At 39.1% G+C, this 25,771-nt stretch overlaps 1 protein-coding gene across 22 annotated transcripts in view; it reads left to right on the plus strand.

Annotated features, from left to right (window-relative positions):
- The window catches only part of ZNF536 (zinc finger protein 536), a 347,101-nt gene that overhangs the window by 218,807 nt on the left and 102,523 nt on the right, over nt 1-25,771 (plus strand). For 21 of the 22 annotated variants that reach the window (XM_021272913.4, XM_027466845.3, XM_021272916.4 and 18 more), the window contains one exon: nt 7,274-8,854. In XM_021272913.4, the coding sequence (XP_021128588.2) occupies nt 7,274-8,854 (1,581 nt within the window). Of the gene's footprint in view, nt 1-7,273; nt 8,855-13,820; nt 15,529-25,771 lie in introns of those variants that run through there. The other variant, XM_021272922.3, reaches the window with a different exon arrangement.

Below are 25,771 nucleotides of genomic sequence, written 5' to 3' on the forward strand. Positions count from 1 at the left end.
AAGGAAAATGGGTATGTGTGCTCCAAGAGAAGACAATTTTGGTATTGAACATCCTTTATTCTTACATTTCTAAGAAGAACTAAAAGGACTTTTCATTTCTGTAGATTTCTCCAGATTTCCCATCCTTAACATTGTACAGGAATGCTTTTTCTCCTGTCTTAATGACGTCCCAAACTTTTGTTGAAAATAATTGATTGAATTTAAATTTCCTTAAAAGTTTAAGAGGTAATGTTACAGTATAAATTTCCTACCAAACACTAAGTAGGGAAATATCCATTAGTGAAATTAACTACAGTTTCTAGGTAGCTAACAATGTGCAGTATACAGTAGGGCATGGCTAATGAACACTGCAGTGGGTGATATTTCATTATACAAATTAATGCTCACATTTTAATGGGAAAGTCACATAATGAATCTCAGCTTCAGTGACAGCAATTAGAGACACAGATTGTCCCCTTCTGGACAAGGCACTGTTTAGCAATAAGCAGCTGTGTAAAAAGTCTTCAGGTTTACAACATATATATATATATGCTTTGGGGGAATTAGCGTGCAGTTTATATTAATGTACTGAATCTTCCCTGCAAAGGAACAACTGTATTTATCTCTCTGCATTTTAACTAAGTAAAGACATGTAAAAAGACTAAATAAATATTGTAGATGAGATATAAATAAATGAGAATATTCAATTATAAAACTTTATACAAATTAAAATATTTTATCATAATACCTAGTGCACTATTTAAAAATCTTTAATAAACTGAGTGAAAAGCATCACAAGCCTGTCCTCTTAAAGGATAGAAGTAGTTTAATCATATATAATAGAGAGAAATAGCTAGTAAAGGAAAGTAGTAAAGAAAAGAAGTTAACTAGTATTTCTGACAAACAGATTAATTGTGTGGTGAAACATGTGCAGGATCCAAAAATAATCCTACAGAACTTTTGATATTCCATTTGGTTTAAAAAGTGTGAAGTGAATGATTAGAATGATAAAAGAAATTACCATGTAAGAATAGGCATAATAATGAACTAATTAAACCATACAGCAATTCATTTCTAAAATATCTACTGCACAATGGATAAAATAGGTTATAAATAACTGTTTCAATGGTAAAATAAAAATGCTATAAAATGTTTTCAATATTTTCATTAAGCAGTATTCTCTGGAATTAAAAGATGTTTGATTTCATTTGCTTTGCATGAAAGAAAACTATAGCATGTTTAGAAATGTATAGGATCCAACTGAGACACACATTGTCCCTGAGTATCCATCAAAACCCTGTTACTGCCTGCTGGAGCATTAGGTATGGGGTTCCTGAATTGATGCATGGACCTTACTGTGCTGAGGAGGAGAGAGGGACAGTCCACAGGCAAACTCCATGAGAAATCTGTTTTTTAAAAAAGGTGGGAGGGCATTCAGTGGGGAACGGATGTGCAGAGTGCATTACAGATTTTTAAAAAGCTGCATGTTAAGTATAAAAAATGAACAAATAAGCTCACAGCAGTAAATATAAATCAACAGTTAAGAAGTACAGAGATTTTGGTAAGGGGAACTAAAAGAAACAGTAAAGATATGTACGTGGATATTAGGGTTACAGAGTACAAGGTAACGTCTGTAGATCTTGCAGGTTTAACACTTGGTATCTTGCTAGTAATGGCCAATATGTGTAAAAAAATTATTGTGGTAGGGAAGACTAAATACTCTTCTGCTCTGTTCTCAGAAATAAGCATGATGGGCTTTTATAAGTATTTTCCAGTGATGCAGTTCTGCCATTAAGTAGTGAGGCTGTTATACTGTAGCCCACTACATTTTAGTATTTTTTAGAATGAATTAGACTGGATAACTTGCAGATAAAGTCTTAAAAACCCTTGCTGAAGAGCTCTCCAAACCATTAAAATTCATTTAGGAAAAAAAAAAAAAAAAAGCTTCAGCTATTCTAGAGCTATTCTAGTTTTTCCAAACCCAAAGAATAGTAAGACTTTGAAATTATAAATGGACTACCCATTGATGTAAGTTCTAGGTAAAATTACAGAATTAATTTGGTAAATAATTAAGAAATGGTAACATAGTTAATGCCAGTCGATTTCATTTTATGAAAGTAAGTTTTATCAAGTTTCTTAAGTTTCTCTCAAGGCTTGTGAAAATAACTTGTTCTATGTGACATTTGCCCCCAAACCAACAGTATACACAGGAAAAGTGGTACGTAACCTGGCAGTCCCACAGCAGCGCTTTCAGCTCAGTGTATTTGGTATTTCATTGTTATTTGGAAGAGTATCAAATTACTGTTGATAAAATTTACCAATGGCACAAAAATCGTAAAATGCTAAAAATCATGGGGAGGGACTGATTAGTTGCATAGTCAAGTGGGCTCTTTTCAACAATATGAATTTAAAATCAGCAAACTCTAAAGGAACAAATACTAGAGGTGTTGATGAACTGGGCCTAGTATTATGGCAGAAAAGCAACAGAAAGGAAGCTGTTAGATGATTGCTATAGCTATGGATATGAACAGTCTTTCTATGAGAATAATATCAAGTTGAAATTTCATTAAGACTTCAGCGGGAACCCATAATTTTAAAGGACATAGAAAAAATTGGGAAGGGTGTTCTACTCCAGAGCAAGAAAAGGTGGAGAGGTGAGTGCAAGTCCCTTCCTCTGCAAATGGATTGTTGATTAAAAAATCTGGTTAGTGTAGTATGGAAAAAATGTAGTGAGGTTCAGTACAGGAAACAGACTTAGGACAAATTCAAACTAGAAATGAGGCACACATTTTGAATAGTGAAAATAATTAACATGTCAAATAGTTTACATAAGGACATGTTGGATTCTTCTTCATTGCTGTGGTTGAAACAGAATATATTTAAACTAAGACAAGTATGTTTTGTGTCAAATTGTAGTTCTGACTTTGATGCAGGACTTACCATGTGAGCATCTTTGGCCTGTCTTGAACAGCAGATCAGACTAGACAATCCTAATTGTCCCTTCTGGCCTTAAACTGTGTAAATTTATTTGTAATCTGGTTGTGGTCCCCCAGCATAGATAATTCCTATGACTAGTATGATCAGATTGCATTTTGAGAAGACCTAGTAGTAGTTTGAATAGGTTATACATCCTCACTGTTTATGCAACCTACTATACAAATAGACCTGTTTCTACTGGGCAATATGTCTGTTTCCAGTTACATACCAAGTTTTTGTTCAGATTTTACAAGCAACATTGAATTTTATTATTTTATTGTATCCTGATATAAAATAGTTTTTGTGAGATGTCTTGTGTCTTGTAAAATCAGATTGGTAGATAGATCAGAACTGTGATTATGTTGCCTAGATAAATTGCTCTCTACAAGATGCTTTTTTATTGTACATATTGGGATATTCACTCTTTCTACTCCACTCTGAAAGGGTTTGCAGGGGTGAAAACAGGACCGGAGAATTAGCAAGATTGGGATAGTCATTGTCTTTGTGAACAATGAAAAATGACTCTAAGATATGAAATGCAGAAAATTATTTTGAAAAAATCATGTTCCCTCACTCCTACATGGCAACCTTAATTTATGTGAACTGATATTAAGTGTTAAATAACTCATCCAGATGCTGCTCTTGGCAATATAACCTGGGTAATCATTACACTAGGATGAGTTCTCTGAAACCTTTCTTCCAAGTGTGAGATAAAAACAGGTTATCGTTATCTTCTGGCAGGAAGTGTGCCCTTGCTCTCTTACTCCTTTAATATTCTTTGACAATACACAATTGCAATTGTTGCTAGTGTTCTGGAAATCAGGGGTCCTTTGGGTTTTCCACTGAAACTGCATTGGAGTTTTGGTTTGTTTGCTTCAAGTTAGGTTGAGCTTTTTTCCCATAGAAGCTTATAGCTCTGTTTTGTCATTTGTACAGACTTACACAGGCCTTACTGGTTGTTAATCTGAATGAATGAAATAGCATCTGAGTATTATTGCCAATTATTGAATTTAGGAAATAGTGAAACAGTAAATTTCAAAGATTCAAAGATGATTTGCTCAGTCCTACTCCCTTTCCCTTCTCCCAGTGCCTGCACTTGAAATAGCAACAGTTAAGATTGCTTTGAAGTACACTAATCACTGTCAACATTTTGATCCAAAAGAGAGAGAGGTAAAAAGAAAAAAGAAAAAAAAAAATGTTTGAATACTCCCTTTGAATGATGTTATTTGGCCAGTGCTGTAGTGTAAAGGTGGCACAGTGTGTTGCTACATGTCGAGTCCAATTGCAGACCTTCCATGTTAGATCTCGTTTCTAGCCATGCAAGAGGTAGGAGCACCACAGAGGCAGTGTACCAAGGTGAGGAGAGATTTGAACTTTTTATCATACCATCTCAGTCAGTGTCTTATTTCAGTCCAGTGCGTATGGTGTTTGTGGCAAGCTGTGTCCAGATCTCTTCTGCTAAAAGGAAGCTCACTCAGAGGAGAGGCCTTCAAAAGGAAAATGCAATGACTTCAGGGCTCTGCAATTCAAAATAAGAGTGTGTTGCTGTACCCAGTACTTTAGACCAAAGGTACTTTTCACTAGTGCAAAATATTACCAGTTAGCATATTTTTACTCACTTATACCTGTTTTTAAATACTTATTCCTTTGAACACCTCCTGCATGATTTTAGCAACATTAGAGCAGCTTATATTACAAAATTCTCTTTCACCCTGCCGAAGTTTGTTATCCTGCAGTTGACATACTGCCTGCAATACTGGGACACTTATTGATGGTGTCACTTAATGTGCCATGCAAACACGCACTGAACTATCATTACAATAAAAGGAAGTGATCAATACAGTTGTGTTAAAGATTTTTGTAAAGGCATAGGGGATGTTGTGGAAGGACTTTTCAAGAGTAGTGAAAACTCAAAAGTGAGAGCATTTAACCTTATAAAGTCTGCTGTTTTTCACCAGTCTGATTACTTAGACAATACTTGAAGTATCTCTGTTGTGTCAGAGGCTTTTAGTGACAGTTGTGTAATTGACAGTAACTGGGGGACAAACTTAAAAATCATGGAAAACAGCTCAAAAATACCGCAGCATGTGCATGTTGTAGAAACAGCGTTAATATTTGTCCACGTTCTGACTGACAGCACAGCTGTCAGGGTTTACACACTCCCAAACAACCCTGCAGAAATGCAAACAAATCGACAGCCAAGGTCTTCTGTCCCCTTATCCCTACCCTGAAATGCCTGTGATGGGACCGGGGTGGGTGTGCGTATGTACACACATGCACATGTGTGCAGACTTCCACCTGAGGACAGAGAAGCCCAAGCAGACAAGATGCATTCCATAGGAACTGTTCGCCTGTGCATGACTACCACTGAATGCAGATGTACTTCTTGGTGGTAGAGAACCAGAACTTAATCAGGTGATTGTGAAAGACTCAGAAGTTGCACTGAAATGTTTAAACCTGCTTTCTTCCCTTAAACTATGTGGACCCAGGCCTAAAGCATGAACATTGTTAATTCCTACCTCTTCCACTGCTGAACACCTATTGTTTGAGATGCTGTGCTTTCCTTCTCGAAAAAAGTCAATTAACATGGTTGATGTAAAGCTCTCACATCTCACCATTTAGCTTTAGGATTACACATGGATTTAGGATTTTCACTCCTTATAATTTACTTTAGCCCTGTCTGAGTTACAGCATGTATCCACCTACTGTTCCACATATCCAGTCAGTAAGCCTTCCTGGTCAGTTCGAGTGGACTCGTGTTGCATCTCATTAGTAAGTTTCTGTGATCAGCAAGAGAAGCAGCTTCCCAAGTCTTTGCCGACTTTCAGCTGAGCCTATAGCTTAAACAAATCAGAAAGTTTGAAAGCCTTTCAATTTTGTTTTAATCAGATTTTGAGGATATTTGAAAAGGGGTGACTTTCCAGATGGTTTGGTAAAGTACATAATATTATACAGTGTGTTTTTGTTTGTTTTTCTTGTTTGCCTATGGAAGAAGTTTTTGAAACAAATTTTTCCATTACAGCATTTGGAAGAGGTTGGCCATTATCTTTTGTGCACTTAGGAGAAAAAGCTATGTAGAGAAAACAGTTTCTTCTTGTTGTTGAGCTCCCTGATAGCACTAATTGTCAGTATTGACAGTTTGCAGGTTTTTCACATTTCTGTCTCTTTTTGTGAGTATTTCTATACTTCCTTTAAAATGAGCTCTGTATTCCTAACAGGTGTTGTGCAAAAATTTAGATGTATGTTTGCTTAGACATACATTCTTTTTGGATATATGATTTATGTGTGAATATTTATTATGCACGTAATATCTGCTGCCTCTTTTAAAGTATAGGACAAACAATAAAAGTTTGTACAGGACTAAAATACATACTTAATTCACGAACATCAACTTATATGTTTTAAAACTCTATTCGAGCTAATCCTAGGAAAGCACTTATGACAGGTAAATTTTACTATTTGAGCATTAGAATTGCCATTAGCACAAATTTAAAAGACTGCAAAAGCCAGTAGATAATGCTAATTTAAAATAAAGAAACTAAGTATATTTTGTACTTTTTTATTACTTGATTTTTAATTTTATTGACTACTTTTTATTTTAACTATATGTTCTTACATGTTGCAATCATAATGTAGTATAATGATATTAATATTTTATAGAATCTGTGTTTATAGTTCTTTATTTAGAAACAATGCAGTAGGTCTGCAGATCTTTGAATCCTTCTGGAATGGTGCCCTCCAAATAATGATAAATTACTTGTGCAGTATGCCATTTGCTAATTATATCCATGATTTACTGCAGAGCAAGACTTAAATCATTCATTTCAGTCTTGCATAACAGTGCCATAAAATTTTTAGGTTTAAAAATGGTTTCCATGTGTATAATTTAAACAAATTTTAGAGCAATTGTATACACAAAATATTGCAACCATCCATTTGTTACATTCTTTGTCTCTCTTTTTTTTAAACTTGTACTTTTAATGATTACTGTGGTTGAAATTGTTATGCTTCATTTTCATAATCATAGCTTTTAATTCTACTACAGTTTTCTACATGTTAGATTAAGAAAAAGATGGCTAATTGTGTGTAGATACCATGTCATTCCTGAATAGCCCCACATTCTGGAAACCCATTTTAGAAATATTCAGCTTATGAATTAGTCTTCAATTAAAGGCGTTTCTTTTTAAAAAATGAATTATTAGCTGTAAGATCTTCCTGTTTTCATGCAGCTAATGTTGTTTTTTTTCTTCACTCATCCATACACCAAAGTGCAGTTAACTCTCTTCTCTTGTATTTGTCTTTTTATGCATAAACATAGGTGAGAAGCCTTACAAGTGTCCACATTGTGATTATGCTGGTACTCAGTCTGCATCCCTCAAGTACCATTTGGAAAGGCACCATCGGGAGCGACAGAATGGAGCAGGACCACTCTCTGGGCAGGCTGCAAATCAAGAACACAAAGAAGAGACATCAAGTAAAAGTTCCATGTTTATTAGACCAGATATACTGAGAGGAACCTTCAAGGGGCTTCCTGGTATCGACTTCCGAAGTGGCATGGTCTCACAGCAGTGGACGTCAGGAATGCTGTCTTCTGGAGATCAGCAAGGACAAGCAGCTGGTATGTCATCTGAGGTATCTTCAGACAATATGAAGGGTTCAGACATATCTTCCAAAGGAACACACTTCTCTGAACTTGGCCGTGCTTACCAGAACATGGTTGGGAATGGTGTGAACTTTCAAGGGTCTTTGCAAGCTTTCATGGACAACTTTGTCTTAAGTTCTTTGAAGAAAGAAAAAGAAATGAAGGATAAAGCTCTGTCAGATCCACTTTCAGCAAAAGCTCTGGGTTCAGATGGGGGTGAGGAAAAGATCAGTAGCAAGTCCTCACAGCGAAAGACAGAAAAGTCACAATATGAACCTCTTGACTTATCCGTAAGGCCAGATGCAGCCTCCCTCCCAGGTTCATCTGTTACCGTGCAAGACAATATTGCTTGGCATGGCTGCTTATTTTGCTCCTTTACAACTTCATCTATGGAACTAATGGCTCTGCACCTCCAGGCCAATCACTTGGGCAAGGCTAAACGTAAAGACAACATCATAGGGAACAACAAAGACCAATCTAGAGAAGCTTCAGCCTCAGTTAATAAAGTGAGCTTGCTCCCCTCTTCTGTACAGTCCAACAAAGAGGCAGTAGTTTCAAACATACTTAGCCAGCTGGACTCAGCTTCTGAGAAAATGACCCAAGGACAAAATAAAGAGACCCTGGGAGAGCAAAAGAGTACTGCCTGGCCCAGCCACATGGAATCCACTTTTTGTAATTTTACAACAGACTTCTATAAGCAGTTTGGTGTTTATCCTGGTGTTATTGGCATGGGAACACAAAATTCTTGCACCAGTAATGAATCTGAAATAAAACCACAACCCGAAGATGACCCAAATATTCTTCTCTCTGACTCTGTAAATAAAAGTGCTACTGATGACCTTTCTGACATAGCTTCATCTGAGGATATGGAGTCTTCCAAGGAAGAAAACATTGAAGATGAGGACATTGAAACAGAACCAGATATTATGAATAAGCAGTTGTCTGCCCTTAACAAGGAAAGCAGCGAAGGAGGCGACAATATACAAAGTATGGTCACCTCACAACCAGCACAAGGGCTCGTATCACCACTGCCACAAGCACCAGAAAAGCAGTGGCACAGTCAGAATCTTCTATCCTCCCATGAAACTGCACAAGGAGTGATGAAAGCTGAACAAGTTCAGGGTCCACAGGTCCTGGAGAAGCAGATGAACATGTTGTCAGTCCTAAGAGCTTACAGCTCTGATGGCTTAGCAGCCTTTAATGGACTTGCAAGTAGCACAGCAACTAGTGGATGTATCAAGAGACCTGACTTGTGTGGTAAGTTTTAGACCTTCTTTTAGACCATTTCAGAAAACACTTGTGCAGAATCATGAAGCTGCTCTTTAAATATACTTAGTCATGTTTGTTAGTAATACATTTTTTTAAATGTTAAACCCTGTGGGCCAAATTCTAGTCTTCTATGTGGTCTACTCCGTTGAAATCAACAGTGCTGCATGCATATACTTATACAGAGTTATACAGAGTTTTAGAAAGAACTTGCTTTTAATCTAGTGTAGCAGCAATATAGACTATCTGTGCTAGTGGCATCTGAAGGGGATATTTACTGCTTTAGCATACTCAAAGGAGGAGAATGTTTTTAAAAATTCACATGGTAACTTGCAAACTTTTCAGTATTTTGATATTAGTAAGAACCCAAGAAAAACACTGGATGCTTTGCTCTCTCTCTCTCTCTCTCTCTCTCTCTCTCTCTCATTCTGTTCTTTTATTTGAGGTGCATTCCGTTTCCATGATATTCATTAAATCATAGGCCAAGTAGATGGAATGCATCTACCTGTAGTGAAGAGGTGTTCTTTTCCTCCCCCACACCTTTTTTTTAATTTTATTTTTCTAATTTGTTTCAATGGCACACATATAGTAATTGCCTTTGACCATTTTCACTATCCTAACTAGAGGTTGTACAAGTTGTGATTTGCCTAATTAAGAGTATGCCTTCACGTAATTAAAACAACAACCCAAACAAACCCCCTGTTTTACCTTTACTAGTATCTGATTTAGAAAATTGCAGATTTACTTCCTCATATCACACATCACATTTGACAAAAAAAAAAAAAAAAAAAAAGTTAAACCTATTTGGAACAAGTGAGATTGAGGATTTTTCAATTTATCTCCAATTTTGTAAGAAAAGTTTTTGCTTGAAAGAGATTTTAGAATGTAAATCCTTTGAAAAACAGTATCACTTTAAAAAGCAGAGTCAGCAAAGGACAGAAAAACTTCAATAATGCTCATCTCACTTAACCTTCAAACTAATCACAAAAAACTCATTGTCAGAGCTGAATAATGTATTCAAGTTTAAGAAAAAAAAAAAAAAACAAAAAAAAAACAAAAAAAAAACAAGGAAAGGAAAAGAAAAAAAAAAAGAAAATAAAAGATAATGTGATCAATAGTTATAAAGCCTGACAATTTAAAATGAAACCCTAAATCTGCAAACACTTAAGAGTGGTTACCCTGGTTAACTTAAGGTTAGTCAGAGCTTTGTTTAACTTTATTAGGAAAGTATATGTGCTTACAGCTTTTTACAGCAGCTCCTTCAGGCCCCTTTCTGCTTTTTCTAGTGCATTAGTTGGTCTGAGAAAAAAAGAAAAAATTCTCCCAACAAAGTTTATCTCGCTTATATTCTTGGAGTATTTTACTTTCACAGTATTGTCACTACTTAAACTGAATCACAAGCCTAAGTATTTGCATGGCTGAACTTGTAATTCCTGTGTCTCAGTTCACTAAGAAACAGTTAAGAGAGTTGGAAATATTTCCAGATTCTTCAAAATCAGTAGTTAGATTTCTGATATATGAAAATAGTTGATACTTAATTTCAGTTATCAGCTGGTAAATTACTACTTGGATTTTTTTCTTTATATTTGAGGATTACAATCAATCAGTTACAGAAAAATGTAGCAAAGAATCTAAAGAAGCAACAATAACAACAACAAAAACACTTTGAAAACTAAGATTAGTTGCTGTGTACAAAATATCTTTACCCATCTTCTCAGACATAAGATTTTTAAAACAATGAAAAAAACCTCCAACATTATTATTGAAATGAGGTCATGTTACTTGCATTAGTTTTTTGTTTCATCTTCCAATCAATTCAACAAACATTTTATGATGGCTTGAGTTTATGTGATTTTAAAGACCATATCCCTTTTACAAGCGCTGCCCAGTGATAATGCATTTGACTTGAAGTATGAAGTATGAAGTATGAAGGAAAAAAAAAAAGCAACAGAAGCTTGTCTGTTCTACTTTTTAAGCCATTTTTAAATGGAAAATGCAGTGCAAGTCCTCCTTTCTCCCCCCTCCAAAAATAGCTTTTTAAAATTCTTACTGACATTCTATTGAGTATTTGAGGAATATAAGTATTAAGGTTGAGTATTTAAATACATAATTTCATTTTTCTTGACACCTCACAGCAAAAATAGATGAATATGAACAATCCCCATGTCAGCAGTTCTCATTTATTTCACTCAATTAGACACCAACCTCTTGAAAGTAGTGTTTTTGGGGAGTTTTCATTTTCTCGGTGACATTTTGTGCCATGAAATAACACTCCATCTGTGCATACTAGTGTGGGGAATCTCACCTGATGTTTCTGCACTTGCAGATTAGCCAGTGGGAGCGCTCTGCTAATCTGTTAGCCTTCCTTCCCTTTGCATAGAGCCCATGTCCTGAGTCTTGGTTCCTTTTGTCTCTCCTACTCAGAGAGATCAGGAAGCCTGCGATCCATCTCCAACACCCAATTCCAGGGCAAGATTCTTGTGTCCTTTTGTATTTTGGGAGACACTCTGCATTTGCCTTTCTTTTTGCAAACAGTGATGGGTGGGTGTTCATATCTCAAGAGAGAGTACTGATACACTTGATACACTCCTTGCACAGCAAGGCATGGTGCTCTTTTCACAGTCAGAATATAGTTGAAATAAAATTGAGACATCTCAGCTTCAGTTAGCTGCGATTTCATCTTTGATTGGCCGCACTAAGTTTGATAAACTTCTGGCTGCATTAAAACAAACTGGGATTTTCAGTGACCCATGTTGATCATTTATAGCTGGCAGATTTTACCTTAAGATACTTGGTCAGGTTTTAAGCCCAAATCCTGGTATAAGAGGCTTTGATTTCTAGAGGACAGTTCCACCAATATATATTGGTATTTTGGAAAGTCACCACACATAGGGGAAGTAGTCCTCAGTTTCCCCATATGTAGAATGAGAGAGACTGACGATGTACACATAATTCATTTATGCTCCTATCATGCTTCAGGCTGTAGGGATGAAAGGCACAATTAGGAAAGAAAGTACTATAATTACTTTATAATACAGAAGTTTCCATGTCAAAATGCTGCTGAGAAAAATCACTTTTTTTTCTTTTTGTAATAATTCTGCTTTACATATCTAGCAGAATAGGAAAGAACAGAAGGAAAGGAGAAAGCATAATTGATGAATTTTTAGTTACTCCTGACCTTTTCTAACTTAACAGTAGTTGGTTCCAGAGTCTTAAGTGACTAAGAGCCAATCTTGTTCATTTTTGCTACCACACACTTGTCTAAGGCCAGGGAACACCTCTCATGCTGCTTGGCAGCCAGCAGCCCAGAGCGGAGAGGAAGCCCAGGGTGCTGGCTCCATGGCCTGGTAGCTGCCTTAAGCATCTATGCAGTCTCCTTTCAGACACTTGCTCACTTGAAAAGTAATACTTGGAATTTATAGACCTATTTTATATTTAAGTTTTAGAAGACGTTTTCCATTTCTGCTCTTCTCTTTCTCTGCCTGTCTTCCATTATACATGTATCTGTATCACAGTACTGTTCTACCTTCTGTTCCGAGTCCCTAATTTACACAATTTGCACAGCATCTATATATGACAAGACTCTTTTCTATCTCTCCTTCTCTTTAAGTCTTCCTGCTTTGCGGCTAAGATGGTAAAATATCCCTACTTGCATTTTCTGCTTGAGATGTACCTAAGCTTTCAAAGAACAGCTGGTGGACTACAGAAATACTGGCCAGAGATGGTCCTGGTCATTAGCTGGTTGCTTAATGGGTTAGTGCTATTGAACCCACTTGTAACGATGACCAAAAGTGTTAGTTCCATGTTGTCTCTATAAATCTCATTTGCTTCCATCCATGCTTGCTTTCCTCTGCAATTAGTGCTGTTTTCTCCTGCATAGGCTCCACCCCATGACCATTTCTTTCACTGTATGAAAATAGGGCAGGGCCCTTCTTATGTATGGCAGCAGCTTTGAAGTTCTTCTCCTGCAAAGCACTGAGCGCTTTCTGTTTCCTTTGAGTAGAAAGTGTTCAGCATTGCACAGAATTATTAAAACGTTCAGCATTGTAACTTTCTGAAATACCTTCCAAATGTGGAACATTAGCACAGACAAGAGGGCGGGGCAAGAGAAAGATTGATTGTGGCAGATTATTACAGCTTTATTAACACATAATAGTAGTGCTCTACCCCAATGTTTAAATAGTGAATTTACTCATTGTAAATTGCTTCTTGCCACAGGTGTTAAAACCAAAAAGATTATAATGGTAACCCCTTCAAAACTACCACCAACATATAAAACACACAAAAAAAGATTTTTAATTGTTTGTGGTGACTTCACCCTATCACAGCTCTTTTAAATTATAAACTCCATGTTAAACAGAAGCAAAAGGCCCCAAATATCCAAGCAGTAGGACAGCTATGAGGTAACAAAAAATCAGCAAACTGCAGTACACGTAACCATTTAAAGCACCCGCAATACAGTTAAGCAAGCCGATATTTTGCCCCAATCTGCCATTGAAGGAACAACCAGAATATTATTCTCCTTCAAGGCAAATTGATATGTTATTGAAGTTTTGCTGCAGACCTTTCTTTACCTAGCATGGTGACTGTGCAGAAGTTTCATTAGTCTCAGCACAGGGCCTGCTCCTGGTGTTCCTGGTGCCACCAGGGGATCGGCATCTCAGCCTTATGCCAGGGCTGCAGACGCACTTCTGGATGTCGCAGTGCCATTTGTATGGCAATATCAAACCAAACTCATATGGCTTGCTTCCTTTTTTTAATTAACTGGGAATGCCAGTGATCCAGTGAAGTTTGTGTTACTGGATAAAAGGGCTGGTCTGTGAATACCATTGTATTTGCCAAATGGTTCGCTAGTCATTTCAGTACAAACAAATGGATGGTGTCTGTAAGTCTGCAAACACTGTTGACATTTAGCCTTGTTTATGTTACTTTCCTTTTGCTGCATATTTTTGGCTAGAAAAGATACTGTCTGAATCAACATTGACTTCCTAAGCAGAAGCTAAGGACCCAAGCTTGCATCCCTCATTCCCGATGAGTGGGACTACTTACATGACTAAGGATTGCAGAATCAGGTCCTATGTTTATTTGACTTTAAATTTCATTGCTACATTCATGTAATTTAATTTTGTTGTATTTTGTTGTATCGGAAATCAGTCTGGTGATAAGTTTGATATCACTGTTTTGTTTACTGTTGAAAACTTATTTCTTACCATTTTACATACTGTGGTGTAACATTCCCATTCCGTTCATGTTTCTGGAAGTTAACCCCTAAAATATGTGATACAGCTGAGTGCTGAGTACCTTCTATTCCCAGTGAAACAGGAGGCATTCAGTCCCTCCCAGAACCAGATCTGAAAGGGGGATTGTGTTTGCAAAAGGAGGCCTTGGTATGTGTCTTGATTTCAGACATCAGTGGCCAGCCGCACCAGGGCAAATCCCTAGCACAGAAAGGCTTTTCTTTTCTTTGCAGAGACAAAATAATGATGTAAGCTTAGAGCTGTATGATTTTGCTCTAAGTTTCATCTCCCAAACAATATATTCTTATTGTTTTTGTCATATCCAGGTCAAATTTAAAATATAATTTAGGACTAGGCAGAGGCATAGAGATGTTTCCAGATCTTTCCAAAGTAAGACAATGCTCTGGTTTGTGTTTCAGTTCAGGAACATATATTCTTATGTCTGAGGTGTAGTATTTCCTATAACTACTCATAAACAGAAACAATTTAAATATCCTTGTAAGTCAAAACTAAGTGTATAATTAATACCTATTATGAGGCCAATTTTAAACAATTAATTTGACAGCAATTATAATTTTATGTCACAGGCTTTCAGAAATAAATAACCAAATTTGTAAATTAAGGAACTTAGAATATCTTTAGGCTAAGATGATTTTGTTATGCACAGTATTGCATATTTGGGATTTCTGGGGGTTTCTCCCACATATCTACATACTTGTAGTATCAGGGATAAGTAATTACCTGAGGCTTATTAATTGTTTCAGCAAAGAAAAAAATATATACCTTAAGTGTATGCATTGATATATGTATACACAATACATCCACAATATATAACAAACCATCATAGTAGTACAAAAATAAAGGTCCTGAATATGTTCTGTTATTTATGTGTTTGGCAAGCTTAGGGAATGGACTTTAGTATGAGTGAAAATTCTCTTAACATTTTTAAGGTTATTTATTGTCATTTCTATTTGAGTTTTTAATGGTCCTGTATTTTATAATGCTTTAGCGGGAAAAAATACTGTAGTTACCTTTTTTCATATTCTTTAAGCAATATTTCTAGCTTAATATATTGTGCCAGGTTTTCCAATATTAACCAAGAAAGACAGTAAAATTCAATGAACAGCACTCTGACATCCACAATTTAAAACCTGTGATTGAAGTGAAATGTGTAAACTTCTAGTGGGTTATCATGTGCTTTGGAATAGAGTATTGTTGGAAGTAATTAGAAAATATATTAAGGTTTCCTGGTAATGAAGGTATGTAAGTTTTAATAATTGTTGCTTTCTGAATAAGTGTCAAACTATATCTTTAAATGTATATGGAGTTACAAGTTAGGTCACTTCTGAATGGAATGTAAAACAATACTAAAATGCTTCAATAACTTATCTCAGTGTTGCTAATAAAAAAAAAAGCTGTTAACCATTAGTGCAGTTTGGAGTCATTTTGTTAATTCATTCAAGAAAACTCTCAGAGAAACTTTTATCTTTCAGAGTACCAAAGACTGCTCATGTAATCCACAGTTTGTTCAAGCTTTGAGAGGCAAACTCTACAAAGCAACTTGTTGGACTTTTTAAAGGGTATTTATTAAGAATGCAGTCTTCTAATGAGCGGTCTGTGACTAGAACAACGTAATGTATGGTTAGACAGGTGCATAAGGGGACATTAGACTTGCTTCATCCAGTACAGAAAATACCTTGGGAATGCAGGACCTGTTCCCCCCATTGCTAGTAAAATCTGGTGGACATTTTCGTGGAGGCCAGTGGGTTAAAAATGCATAATGTTGGATGGATTATGTGTGTAAGTACTGGTGTCTGGGTGCTGGGCCGGGGTGAGCTGCTGGGCCAGCCCTGCAGCTGGAAGTATAGCCACAGTGAGTAACAGACATACTGCCTCTATCCCAGTGGAGAAATACTGTGAGCATATGTCCCGTAAGTGACCTTTCTCAGTTCAACTGGCCCTGTCTTACACTCTTACAGTCTTCAGTACTTCTGGTAGCCCTTAACTCTGCTTCTTGTCTCTCATGGAAAGAATGTGTGGTAAATGTCGTGAGACTAGCCTTGCTCTTCACCTTCACGTGCGGTTCACTCTAGATAAAGAAAGTGTGGGAAACCAAGCATCCAGTCACATTAGTCCCAGTAGTATCACTCAGGTCTCTGGTGTTTCCAGGAGGGAACCTGTAAGAGGTGGCCCATTGTTCGGTGCACCACTTACGCAATGGAAGCTAAAGGAAAACATGACTAGGGCTCCCAGTGTCACATCTTCATTAATGCTGTTTTGAATAGCATATTGGTACTTTTTATTTATTCCACCAAAACACCATGAGTCAGGACCTGACATTTTAGTGTTCTGTGTCATACTGAGAAAAATCTGTAGTTCAGCAGTAGGACAATTATATTATTTTGGAAGGGCTAGAAATAATACAGCATTTGTGAGACAACTGTAACATTTATCCAGACTCAGTGTGAGATTGTTCTTCCTTTTATTTGGAGAGCACTTCCAAAAAAGTATCAACTAGGAGCAAAGAAAAAAAAAAAAAGACAAGAAAAAGTGGCAATTATGAATCCATTTAACCCCCATAGGGTATAATCTCATTTTGTGTAATACCGCTGGCTGTTATATGCCTAAACTTCTATGCAGCGAGCTGTGAATGTAGTCCTTATTGTCCTGTGGGCAATATGACTAAGGAAAAAATATCTCTGTAGTACAATGGAACATTTGTCTGAATGGTGTAACCTAAGGTCCATAACATCAAATCTAAAGTTGTAATTATACAGCTGCAGTCACACCACTCAACTGAAGGCTGTGTCAGCACTTGTATTATATAAGAAATCCTGTTTTCAAGGGTTGATGAATCATATGCAAAAAGTATTTCTCACTAAACAATTGCTCTGTTTGTTCCCAAGCAATGTCTAGGTACCGGCCTTTCCCCAGTAGGATGTGGTCATGCATTCTGCAGTATGCCACAGGTTAGCTTGGTAGTTTACTTTAATGAATATATCTTCTCCGAGCTGCCTAAAAGGTTTGTATTTTTGTGCATTTTTATTATTAGGATTGACAACAAATATTGGAAATCACAACCATTTTCCTAATACATGATACAGATACAGATTCTGGATGAGAGTGACCTTAAACAGAGGATTCATCTTTCCAAAGCACTTCCACTTACAAACCAGTGTTTTGGAGCTGCTTCCATGTGCAGCATTCACACCCAGAGCCTGCCGAGCCTGCCACATTGTCTGTGGAACTTGAGTGAGTTTCTTTAAGCTGGTCTCTGATGCAGGGTTCCTGTAGCGCCCCTCCCTGCATAGAACAGCCATTGTTCAGCTGGTGGAGCAGCACTGGGGTAGGAAATAGCATCCCATGCTGGGGATCAGAGAAGGAATTGTTCCTTAATTATCTCTTACTGGAGGAAAAACCCAAGGCATATCCCGATATGTGCCATGACTCTGGCAGAACACAAGTCTGTTAAATGAGGTTTGAGGAGAGCAGCTCACGTTCAGAAGCTGGCAGTCCTCACTGCTCCTGCAGGTCTTCCTGTGATTCACCCTCTGACCATAGAAAAAAAAAAAAAGTTTTCCGCCTTGGATTCTCCATTGTGAAATGGGAAATAATAGTACTTATCTCGCTGGTAACTCCTACCAGAAGCTGTGAGGATAAATGAATGAATTAATGTTTGCAAAGCACTTTGAAGATGAAGAACATTTATATAAGTCCTCAGTGTGTAAATGCTTTCTTCTCTGATATAACTACAGTAAGCTATAAAAAATTACTTATGAAAATAAACACACACGGAAGCTATGTGTTGGATGTGGATAACCCTTCTTCGTCCTTGCAGCACTCGTAAAGTTGACTTCCCAAGCAGCCCACTACGGTGAAAGCTGTGCTGAAACCTGCCTCCAGCATCAGCTCCTACCTGAGCCAAAAGGCAGGTGCCCAGGGGCTCTCTGCACCTGCAGCAGCTTTTCAGCATTTTGGCCATACTGTCTTTTAACCAAATCCACAAATTTTAACCTCAGGGCTCTTCCAGGTGCCAGCTGGGCAGAGCTGCCCCTTTTGGCTGTGAACCACACACCTGCCCTGGCTGTGCTGCAGAGCTCTGCAGTGCTGGGGCTGGGTGATCGCAGGGTGCTTGCCCCTGGTTCCCATGGCTCTGCAGGCTCCCCTGTCCTCTGCTTGCATGACCGGGTACTTCTCAGGGCTGGGGACCTGTCACACTGTCCCCTCCATTCCAGTGCCAGCATTATTCTCAACACTTGGTTCTCCTGGAAGCTTGGCAGGTCCTGGGACATGCACTCACACTTGTTGATCTGGTGGCTGGAATTGCCTGTTGTAAGGGTTTAATTGAATGGCAGTGACTTCAAATCACTACTTGTAAGTTAATTTTTTATTGCCTGCTTTCCAACATTACTATCCTAGATTAAGCTATTTTTTTTTTAAATTATTTTTAATATTGTGTGTGTGTGTGTGTTTTGTTTTGTTTTGTTATAAGCCTGGGAAGTGCAGTTGGTCCAGACCAGTTCCCATGTCTAACCAGGCATGTTAAGTGGATGCAGGGAAGGCAAACCAACATGTCAGCCATGTACAGATGTGACATTTATCAAGAGAGACATATAAGATATTTATACATTGAAATGAACAACTTAAAGATGAAAATCAGGATTTTTTTTAGGGCTGCATAGATGAGTGTGTGAACCTTAGGAGAAAGGTTCATTAGAAGACACATTATCCATAATTGTGTCTCGTTTCACTCATCCCTTTGTGCAGCTAGCCCTGCTCCAGTTCGTGCACTTGGGTTTGTTTTTACATCGCTGTAAGACCTTCCTGGTAAACTGTTGCTGGATTGGTTGGTACAGCTGCGTGAGCGTGGAGGAGCACAGCCTCCTGCTTCTGTGGGTGCAGGTCCCTGCTCAGCCCCGCTCCTCTGCTTCGCTCTCTGCTGAGTGTTGGAAGAGGGTGGCAGCTCCTGCCAAGGGAAGCCCGCGGCTGCACCAAGGCCCATCAGCAGCACAGCCAGGCACCTTCAGCTGGCTGCTGATGGACATCCCCTAATTCTGACCAGCACTGGTACGCACTCAGCGGTGTGGCCGATCTTCCCATCCCCTAACATGAGAACAGTTTAATAACTGTGATATTTATGGGTGTATTCACTAAGTGTAACTGTTCATTGGGGTGAAAAACAAAAAGGAAACAAACAAATAAACAAAAACAGAAAAGCTTTCCCTAAGGATAGAGGTGGGAATCCCATTAATGGTTCCCTCTTCAGTTGCCAAGATGACTGACAGATGGATAAGGTCAGAACATGAAAACCAAGCCATGGGGGACAGAGCAAGGGGGGGGGGGGGGGGAGGGGGCCCAATCAGTTGAATAAAAAACTGAGTGTCAGTGCTGGGGAAGGAGACAACCGGCACTCCCACTAGAAAAATCCTCACCCTTTGCTCCCCTACTGTTTGTTTGGGGAAAATGCTGCAGCTTAATCAGAATTATTTACAAGATAATGGTCCATTGTTTGTAGTAAAACAGATGCTGTCTGTGGGAATTTAGTGTTTTATGCTCCGTGCATTACACTGCCGTTGCTGTGTACAGATGGGATCACAGTGGTATTGTTGTTATCCACTTTTTGGAAATTTGGAAGATCCTTCCCGTAAAAGGAGGATCCTTAAATAGAAAAAGAGTTTTATTGGACCTGGAACTGCGATTTCTCTTAAGGTAGACTTGTGTTCTTAAGTGTCTGGCAGAAGAGGAAGACAAAAAGGAAATAACTCTCTGCTTTTGACCTGCAGCATGAGGGGTCCCTAGAATAGCTTTACTTGGTGATGGTGGACATGAGTCTGTGGATGGATCCCGTGTGTCTGTCAAAAGGCAGGGAGATTCTGGTGGACTACGTCAGTGCTCCTCCTTGGGTGGGGGCTGGCAGCGCCAACTGGTTACAAGGATACAAGGTTTGTGTACAGGTACGCAAACACCACAGACAACACAAAACAGAAAAATAGATTTTCACTGGACTCATACTAAAAAAATATCCCAAATAAAAATCTTTTTTTTTTTTTTTTTAATAGCTCAAAATGAGAGAACTTTATATAAAATTTGTTTCATCCCAGTGGAAACTCCATCTTCTATAAGCATCCTTTCTGGCCCAACTAAACCATTTAATGTGGAAGCCCAGAACCTGGCAAAGGGGCCCCCGGGCAGGCAACCCTGTGCCACATAACCTTGCTGCACCCAGGGAGGAGAGTCCATGTGTCCTTCCTGCCGGCTGCCTGGGTCTGTCTCAGCAACGCACGGAGAGCAGCAGCACCCACAGGTCTTCCCCAGGTGCCTGGAACAAGAGGACAAAGCCGGTGTGGTGCAGAGCTCTGCTCCCCTCTGCAGGGCCACGCCTCTCCCTGTCCTTCTCCACCCTAAAACCACCCAAACCCTGAGACAAGAAGTTCCTCCTCAGGTCACTGTGCATTGGAGCAGGACCTCCAGGCACAGTGCAGGACAAGGGGTGGAGGGGTTGTGTGTACGCGTGTGTGTGCGTGTATGTGTGTGCATGCACTTCCTCTCTCAAAAATCTGCTTTTAGTGTGAAATAGCTCACATGTCACCTCAGCAGAGACCGGTGTGCGCCAAAGGCAACCAAGAGACGACAAATCACCAGAAAGGCTCCAGAGGGGATTTTGAACATCCACGTCTGGTATTCCAAGATCCATTAGCTTTCAGGTAAAATGGAAAACAATAACCATCTTTTTTTTTGTATGCAAGATAATTAAGCTGTCTTTCCATCATTGCAAAATATCTGACTTTCCCCGGAGAAAGCAGAGGGAATGGGGATGGGGAGTGAGACAGAGAAGGACAGGGAATGGTTTAGTCAGACTTCATGGTATCATGTCCGTGTTTTGTAAAACAGAATTCTCCAGGAATACCCTTGAAGAGCAAGACTGGCCCATGAGATTGTAATTCCTGAGTTATTTGATTTTCCCTATGTGTTTCCAGTGGGATACGTACAGAGAGTCCATGCATTTTTCTCCAAGTCAGCATTTTTTTTTACAAAATCTCAATTTTGTATTTCCTGACATTTAAACTTTTCAGCCTAATGTTCTAATATGGATTTTGTCCGTCTGTCTAAATAAAACTTCGTCCTAATGAGGGCACCATCCATCTCCCTAGATAGAGCCTAACGACTTCCAGCCTCAGTGTAATTTTAGCTGTGTTCCTTCCCCACCCCCTTCTCCCCACAGCTCTTTGTTTGGGGTGTAAATTATCTGTTTTGGGACAAAGTTGTGCAGAATTTCATTTTGAGTCAAGTGACTGAACTATTGTGTGAGCCTCTGCTTTCTCTCTGAAGAGGAGAATTTTGCTCACTCCTAGTTGTATGTTCAGTGCCTGCTTATTTGCAATTTCTGTTCATAAGACTATGGATTTTCATGCCAACGATTTTCTGTTTGAGTTATTGGAGTAGGGAGGTTGTGGGAGCATGCCAGTGTCAAAGGTTGTTGCTTGAATGATAATTAATAACATTATCAGACTGATTATGTGTTTAGATGTCCAGAATCAGGAGTGAATTGAACTTGTTAAATTTAATTCCTACCTCCAAATATCTGACTGTTTTCTGTGGCTGGGAGACTGGCTTGTTCACGAGTCTCACATTTGCATAAAGGACAAAACCGTGACTATAAAAGGGCAACAACTAATGAGGATTGCTGAAATTCTGAGCTTCTGGCTTTCGTAGGGCTTCTTCTACGGTGTCGCTGGCCAAGCTATCGACAGGCAGAAGAAAGCCCAGATCGGGTGCGTGGTAATGTTTATAGACCCCAGCTTCATTGTGTCAGCCTCTGACTGCAACGTTGAGTCATTTAAGATTGGAGATTATGTCTTCTGAGGTCCCGAAGAGCCGTTTCACATGTGACCGATTACCTCTGTCAGAGCAGAAAGAGACAGGTCCCACCTCGGTGGGTGGGATTTGAACTCGTGCTTTCAGAGGTCAATAACAGGGTTTTTAGACCTTTGTGCATCTCGGTCCCTTATAGCCAGACCTTTTCTGTTAAAACTGTTTAAATTACAAACCAGTAATAAAAGGATCATATGTGTTTCCCACTGAACAGGTTCTTTAAGGCTATTATGATAATTAAAAACATATGGTGCCTACACAAGTCAGAGGGAAACCACAGATGTACAAATTAGGTATTATATAAGATTTTTCTTTTTTGCCCTTTTAAAAACAAGCTAGAGAAGTACAAAGAGATAAAGATGGTGATTTTTCTGGAGATGGTAGGTAGCATTTTGTTGTGTTGTTTTGTTGTTGTTTTTTCTTTTTTAATCATGAAATATGTAAACCTCTTTTCTTATACATAATCAGAGCAAACTCTTTCTGATACATGGGAAGAAAAAAATCAGTAGCCTAAGACTGCAGTATTTATGGAAGAAATAAGGAAACACTGTTTCATGCAAGTTATCGGAGACCAGGAAACCTTTTGCATTTTTTATGATGTTTCCCTACACAGACATGGAGGATTATATTTATTAAATATTGAATTATATTGAAATTGGATTGATGCAGCCAAAGAAGGATGTTTCTTTGTATTCCATTTTTTTTCCTTTTTAAAAAAGGGAAATGTACTAATATTGATTGCAGTACAAGTAGTCATTTGTTTTAATTTAAAAATATAGGATTGATTTTAAGAAGGTGATAAATACTGCTAATCAAAAAATTCAAAATGGGGATTTATAATGATTCTCTGTTAAGTCAATGGTTTAGTGAGGCTAACTTATAATAAAAGTAGAGACATGCTGAAGTATCCATAACTAATGGGTTATTTGCCATTTGCTAGCACTGCAAACTTTCCTTGGTTTGCCCGGTCCTGCTACAAAAGGTGAAATATGTATCATCTCACACTCCCTGCTCCTTGTTTAGTCATTCTTTGACTAAAAATGGGCAGCCGAAACCTTGTGGCCAGCTGTGTGGCTCAGCCCTGGGGGCACAGCTCTGGCCCTGCAGCACCGGGCTGCCTCCTGCTCATGCCAGCGCCATGGGCCAGCACTGGGTGCAGCTTGAACTCTTGCCACCACCCCCTTTGGGCCGGACTTGCCAAACTCTTAACTTCTTTTATCACCTGTCCTTCCCACTCAAAAATGAGGCTCCCCTCCTCCCTTTCCAGTAAAAAAAATTAAAAAAAATGCAACTGCAGTAAGGAAGGCAGCCCCAAAGGCCTCCAGCAGCCAGACCCAGGCAGAGGCCTGGTGCCACCGGCCTGCTGCAGTCCCTCAGGTGCAGAAGCCATCACGCAGGCCTGAGCTGGCTGGCTGCCCGCAGCCCAGGCCCTGTGCTCCCTTGTGGCACCCGTCCCGCCTGCTCCTGCATTCACTTCTGTTCTCACCTTCATGGTGTAGCAGCGAGTAGGCAAGTCTGGGGCTTTTTTTTCCCCCAAAGGAACTTGTAAAAGACCAAGAAGAACCCCAGGGTCCTAGGGAGAGGAGAGGGAAGAGCCTCATGCTCTTTCATCAGGTTCCCAGGAGCGGCAGCTGAGCAGGCATTTCTGAAGACAAGCTTTTCTTTTATTGAGTGAGTGATAGCAAACTCGGTGTTATTTCGCATGTAGGTATTACCATTTTAACTTTTGCTGAGGTAAAATAACACCTTGTCACTCAGTGCAAATACCAATCACAAAATGAATTAATTGTAATAACTGTTGTCAACAGAACAAAAGACTTGTTGCTTTCCTAAGCAGATTTCAGTGCCACTGATAACTATATACAGGGGTTCCCATTGGGCTTATTCAGTGTATGTAGTCAGAACATAATTTCATCTGTCTTTCTCTACACTTTGTTATAAAAGTCTCGGAAATTGAGTTAAAAAACCTGTATTTTTTTACATACCACTAAGTATACGCTTTTCCAATGCTTATGCTTTTTTCTTTTAAAAAAAAAAAAAAGAAGTAAACATTTTCACTTAGTTAACTAACACTTTTTCATGCCTAATTTATTAAAAATTCACAAGCTTCTAACACTCTGTAGGATCTGTTTATTTACCTTATGCCATGAGGGACAGTTGCTTTCAGAGAAACTACAGGCAGCTTTTTTTTTTTTTTTTTTTGTTACACATTTTTACTGATGTTTCTTCTTTAGCCAGTCATCTTTATACAAAAGAAACAGTGCTATCCCAACAGATGGGTGAAGCTTCCTTTAAAAAGGGGAAAATGAGAAAAAATTAGCCAAGAAATGCAAAATTCCTCATTCTTGTGCTAACCACAAATTCATTCAAGCTAAGTTTGGGGTGGGGGGGAGAACTAATTAACTAACTTCACAAAGGAGCCTCAGTATAGCAGGAGTTGGTGCCAATACTCTATACTCATTTTACATGGCCATTTAGCTTAATAGTCAAAAATACTATAGCATATCCTCTACGTCTTCCTGTAAAAGCCATTTGTTTTCTTAAAGAAACATACATTATTATTACAGCCTGAGACAGCAATGAAGACCAAATGCCAGTGGAATAAAAACTAATCAGGAACTGACCCCCAGAGCAATCAAGGTCCATTTTGCATCCCTACTTTAACAGAATCTGCACTGTAGTTTAGATTGCTTCCACCCTCTTCCTTTTCAAGCAGTACCAACATGTTTCAGTACTTTCTACCCCCCTCAAGGGCACAATCACAAACTCAGATAAAATACAGGGAAAATTCATTATCCATGTTATCTTTCCCCAGACATAAGCCAGGAATCAGGGAGCATCCCACAGAGCAGTTGGAGTGGGCAAGGCTTCCCAGCCCACCTTGCAGGGGAGGGGGCGAGAGGCTAACAAAGCCACAGCACAGCAGCCGCACATCGTTAGCCATGCCAGATCCTGCTGCTCCCATCGCTTGCCTGATTAAAATAGGGTGTGCCTTGCTGCTGCTGTGCCTGCTCTGCAGGGGGATAAGCAGCGCCTTGAAACCACAGCAAGGTATTCTGAAAACCTTTATGAACCCTGGATATCAGAGGGCTAGGAGCTCAGGCACCCTTTTTTTGTGGGGTTTGCAGCAGTGTTGCCACACAGCCTTCACTCAGAGGATTGCTGTGGTTTTTCCTCAAACCCTCTGCTGCCAACGATGCTTGGTCCACCTGTGTGTTTTCAGCCGTGGGTCAGTGAGGTGTTTCCATGTTGGCCAGACTTGCTTTCCATGTGGGTGTGCTACTTGCAGGGCTGCAGTGGGTTGTCCCTCTGCTGAGGAGGGAAGGATGTGCAAAGTCACATCTTGGGCAACAAGTGACTCCAGCTACATCATGTTTGTTCTCACTATTTATTTATTTTTTTATTTATTTATAAGTAGTTCTGAAGGTGCCAAAGTGATTTTTCTCTCATGCACTTCCCACAGTGGAGGGGACTGGAATATTCATGACAATGCAATTGTGCTGGAGCTTAAGCAGTTTTGTTTAAGCAGCCATAAGCCAGGGTTGTGGTTGCTCCTGTAAGGATGCATGAGGATGTGGGAATGATGAGCAAGAGCTTCTACCATCCCATGGGGTTGCGTGTTTGTGCTCTTGTCAGAGAGAGGGGCTGTAGGGGTCGGTGGGGCAGTGTGCCGTGGTGCTCAGAGTAGCCTGTGCCTGCAGCACCTCCCAAATTGCTCCTCACCAATTCACAGCTTACCCATGGAAGTAAGGCTTTACATGTAGGGAACTACATAGGAAAGATTGACTGGTATCTTTTC

Source organism: Anas platyrhynchos, chromosome 12, assembly GCF_047663525.1.
Source record: "Anas platyrhynchos isolate ZD024472 breed Pekin duck chromosome 12, IASCAAS_PekinDuck_T2T, whole genome shotgun sequence".
NCBI lineage: Eukaryota > Metazoa > Chordata > Aves > Anseriformes > Anatidae > Anas > Anas platyrhynchos.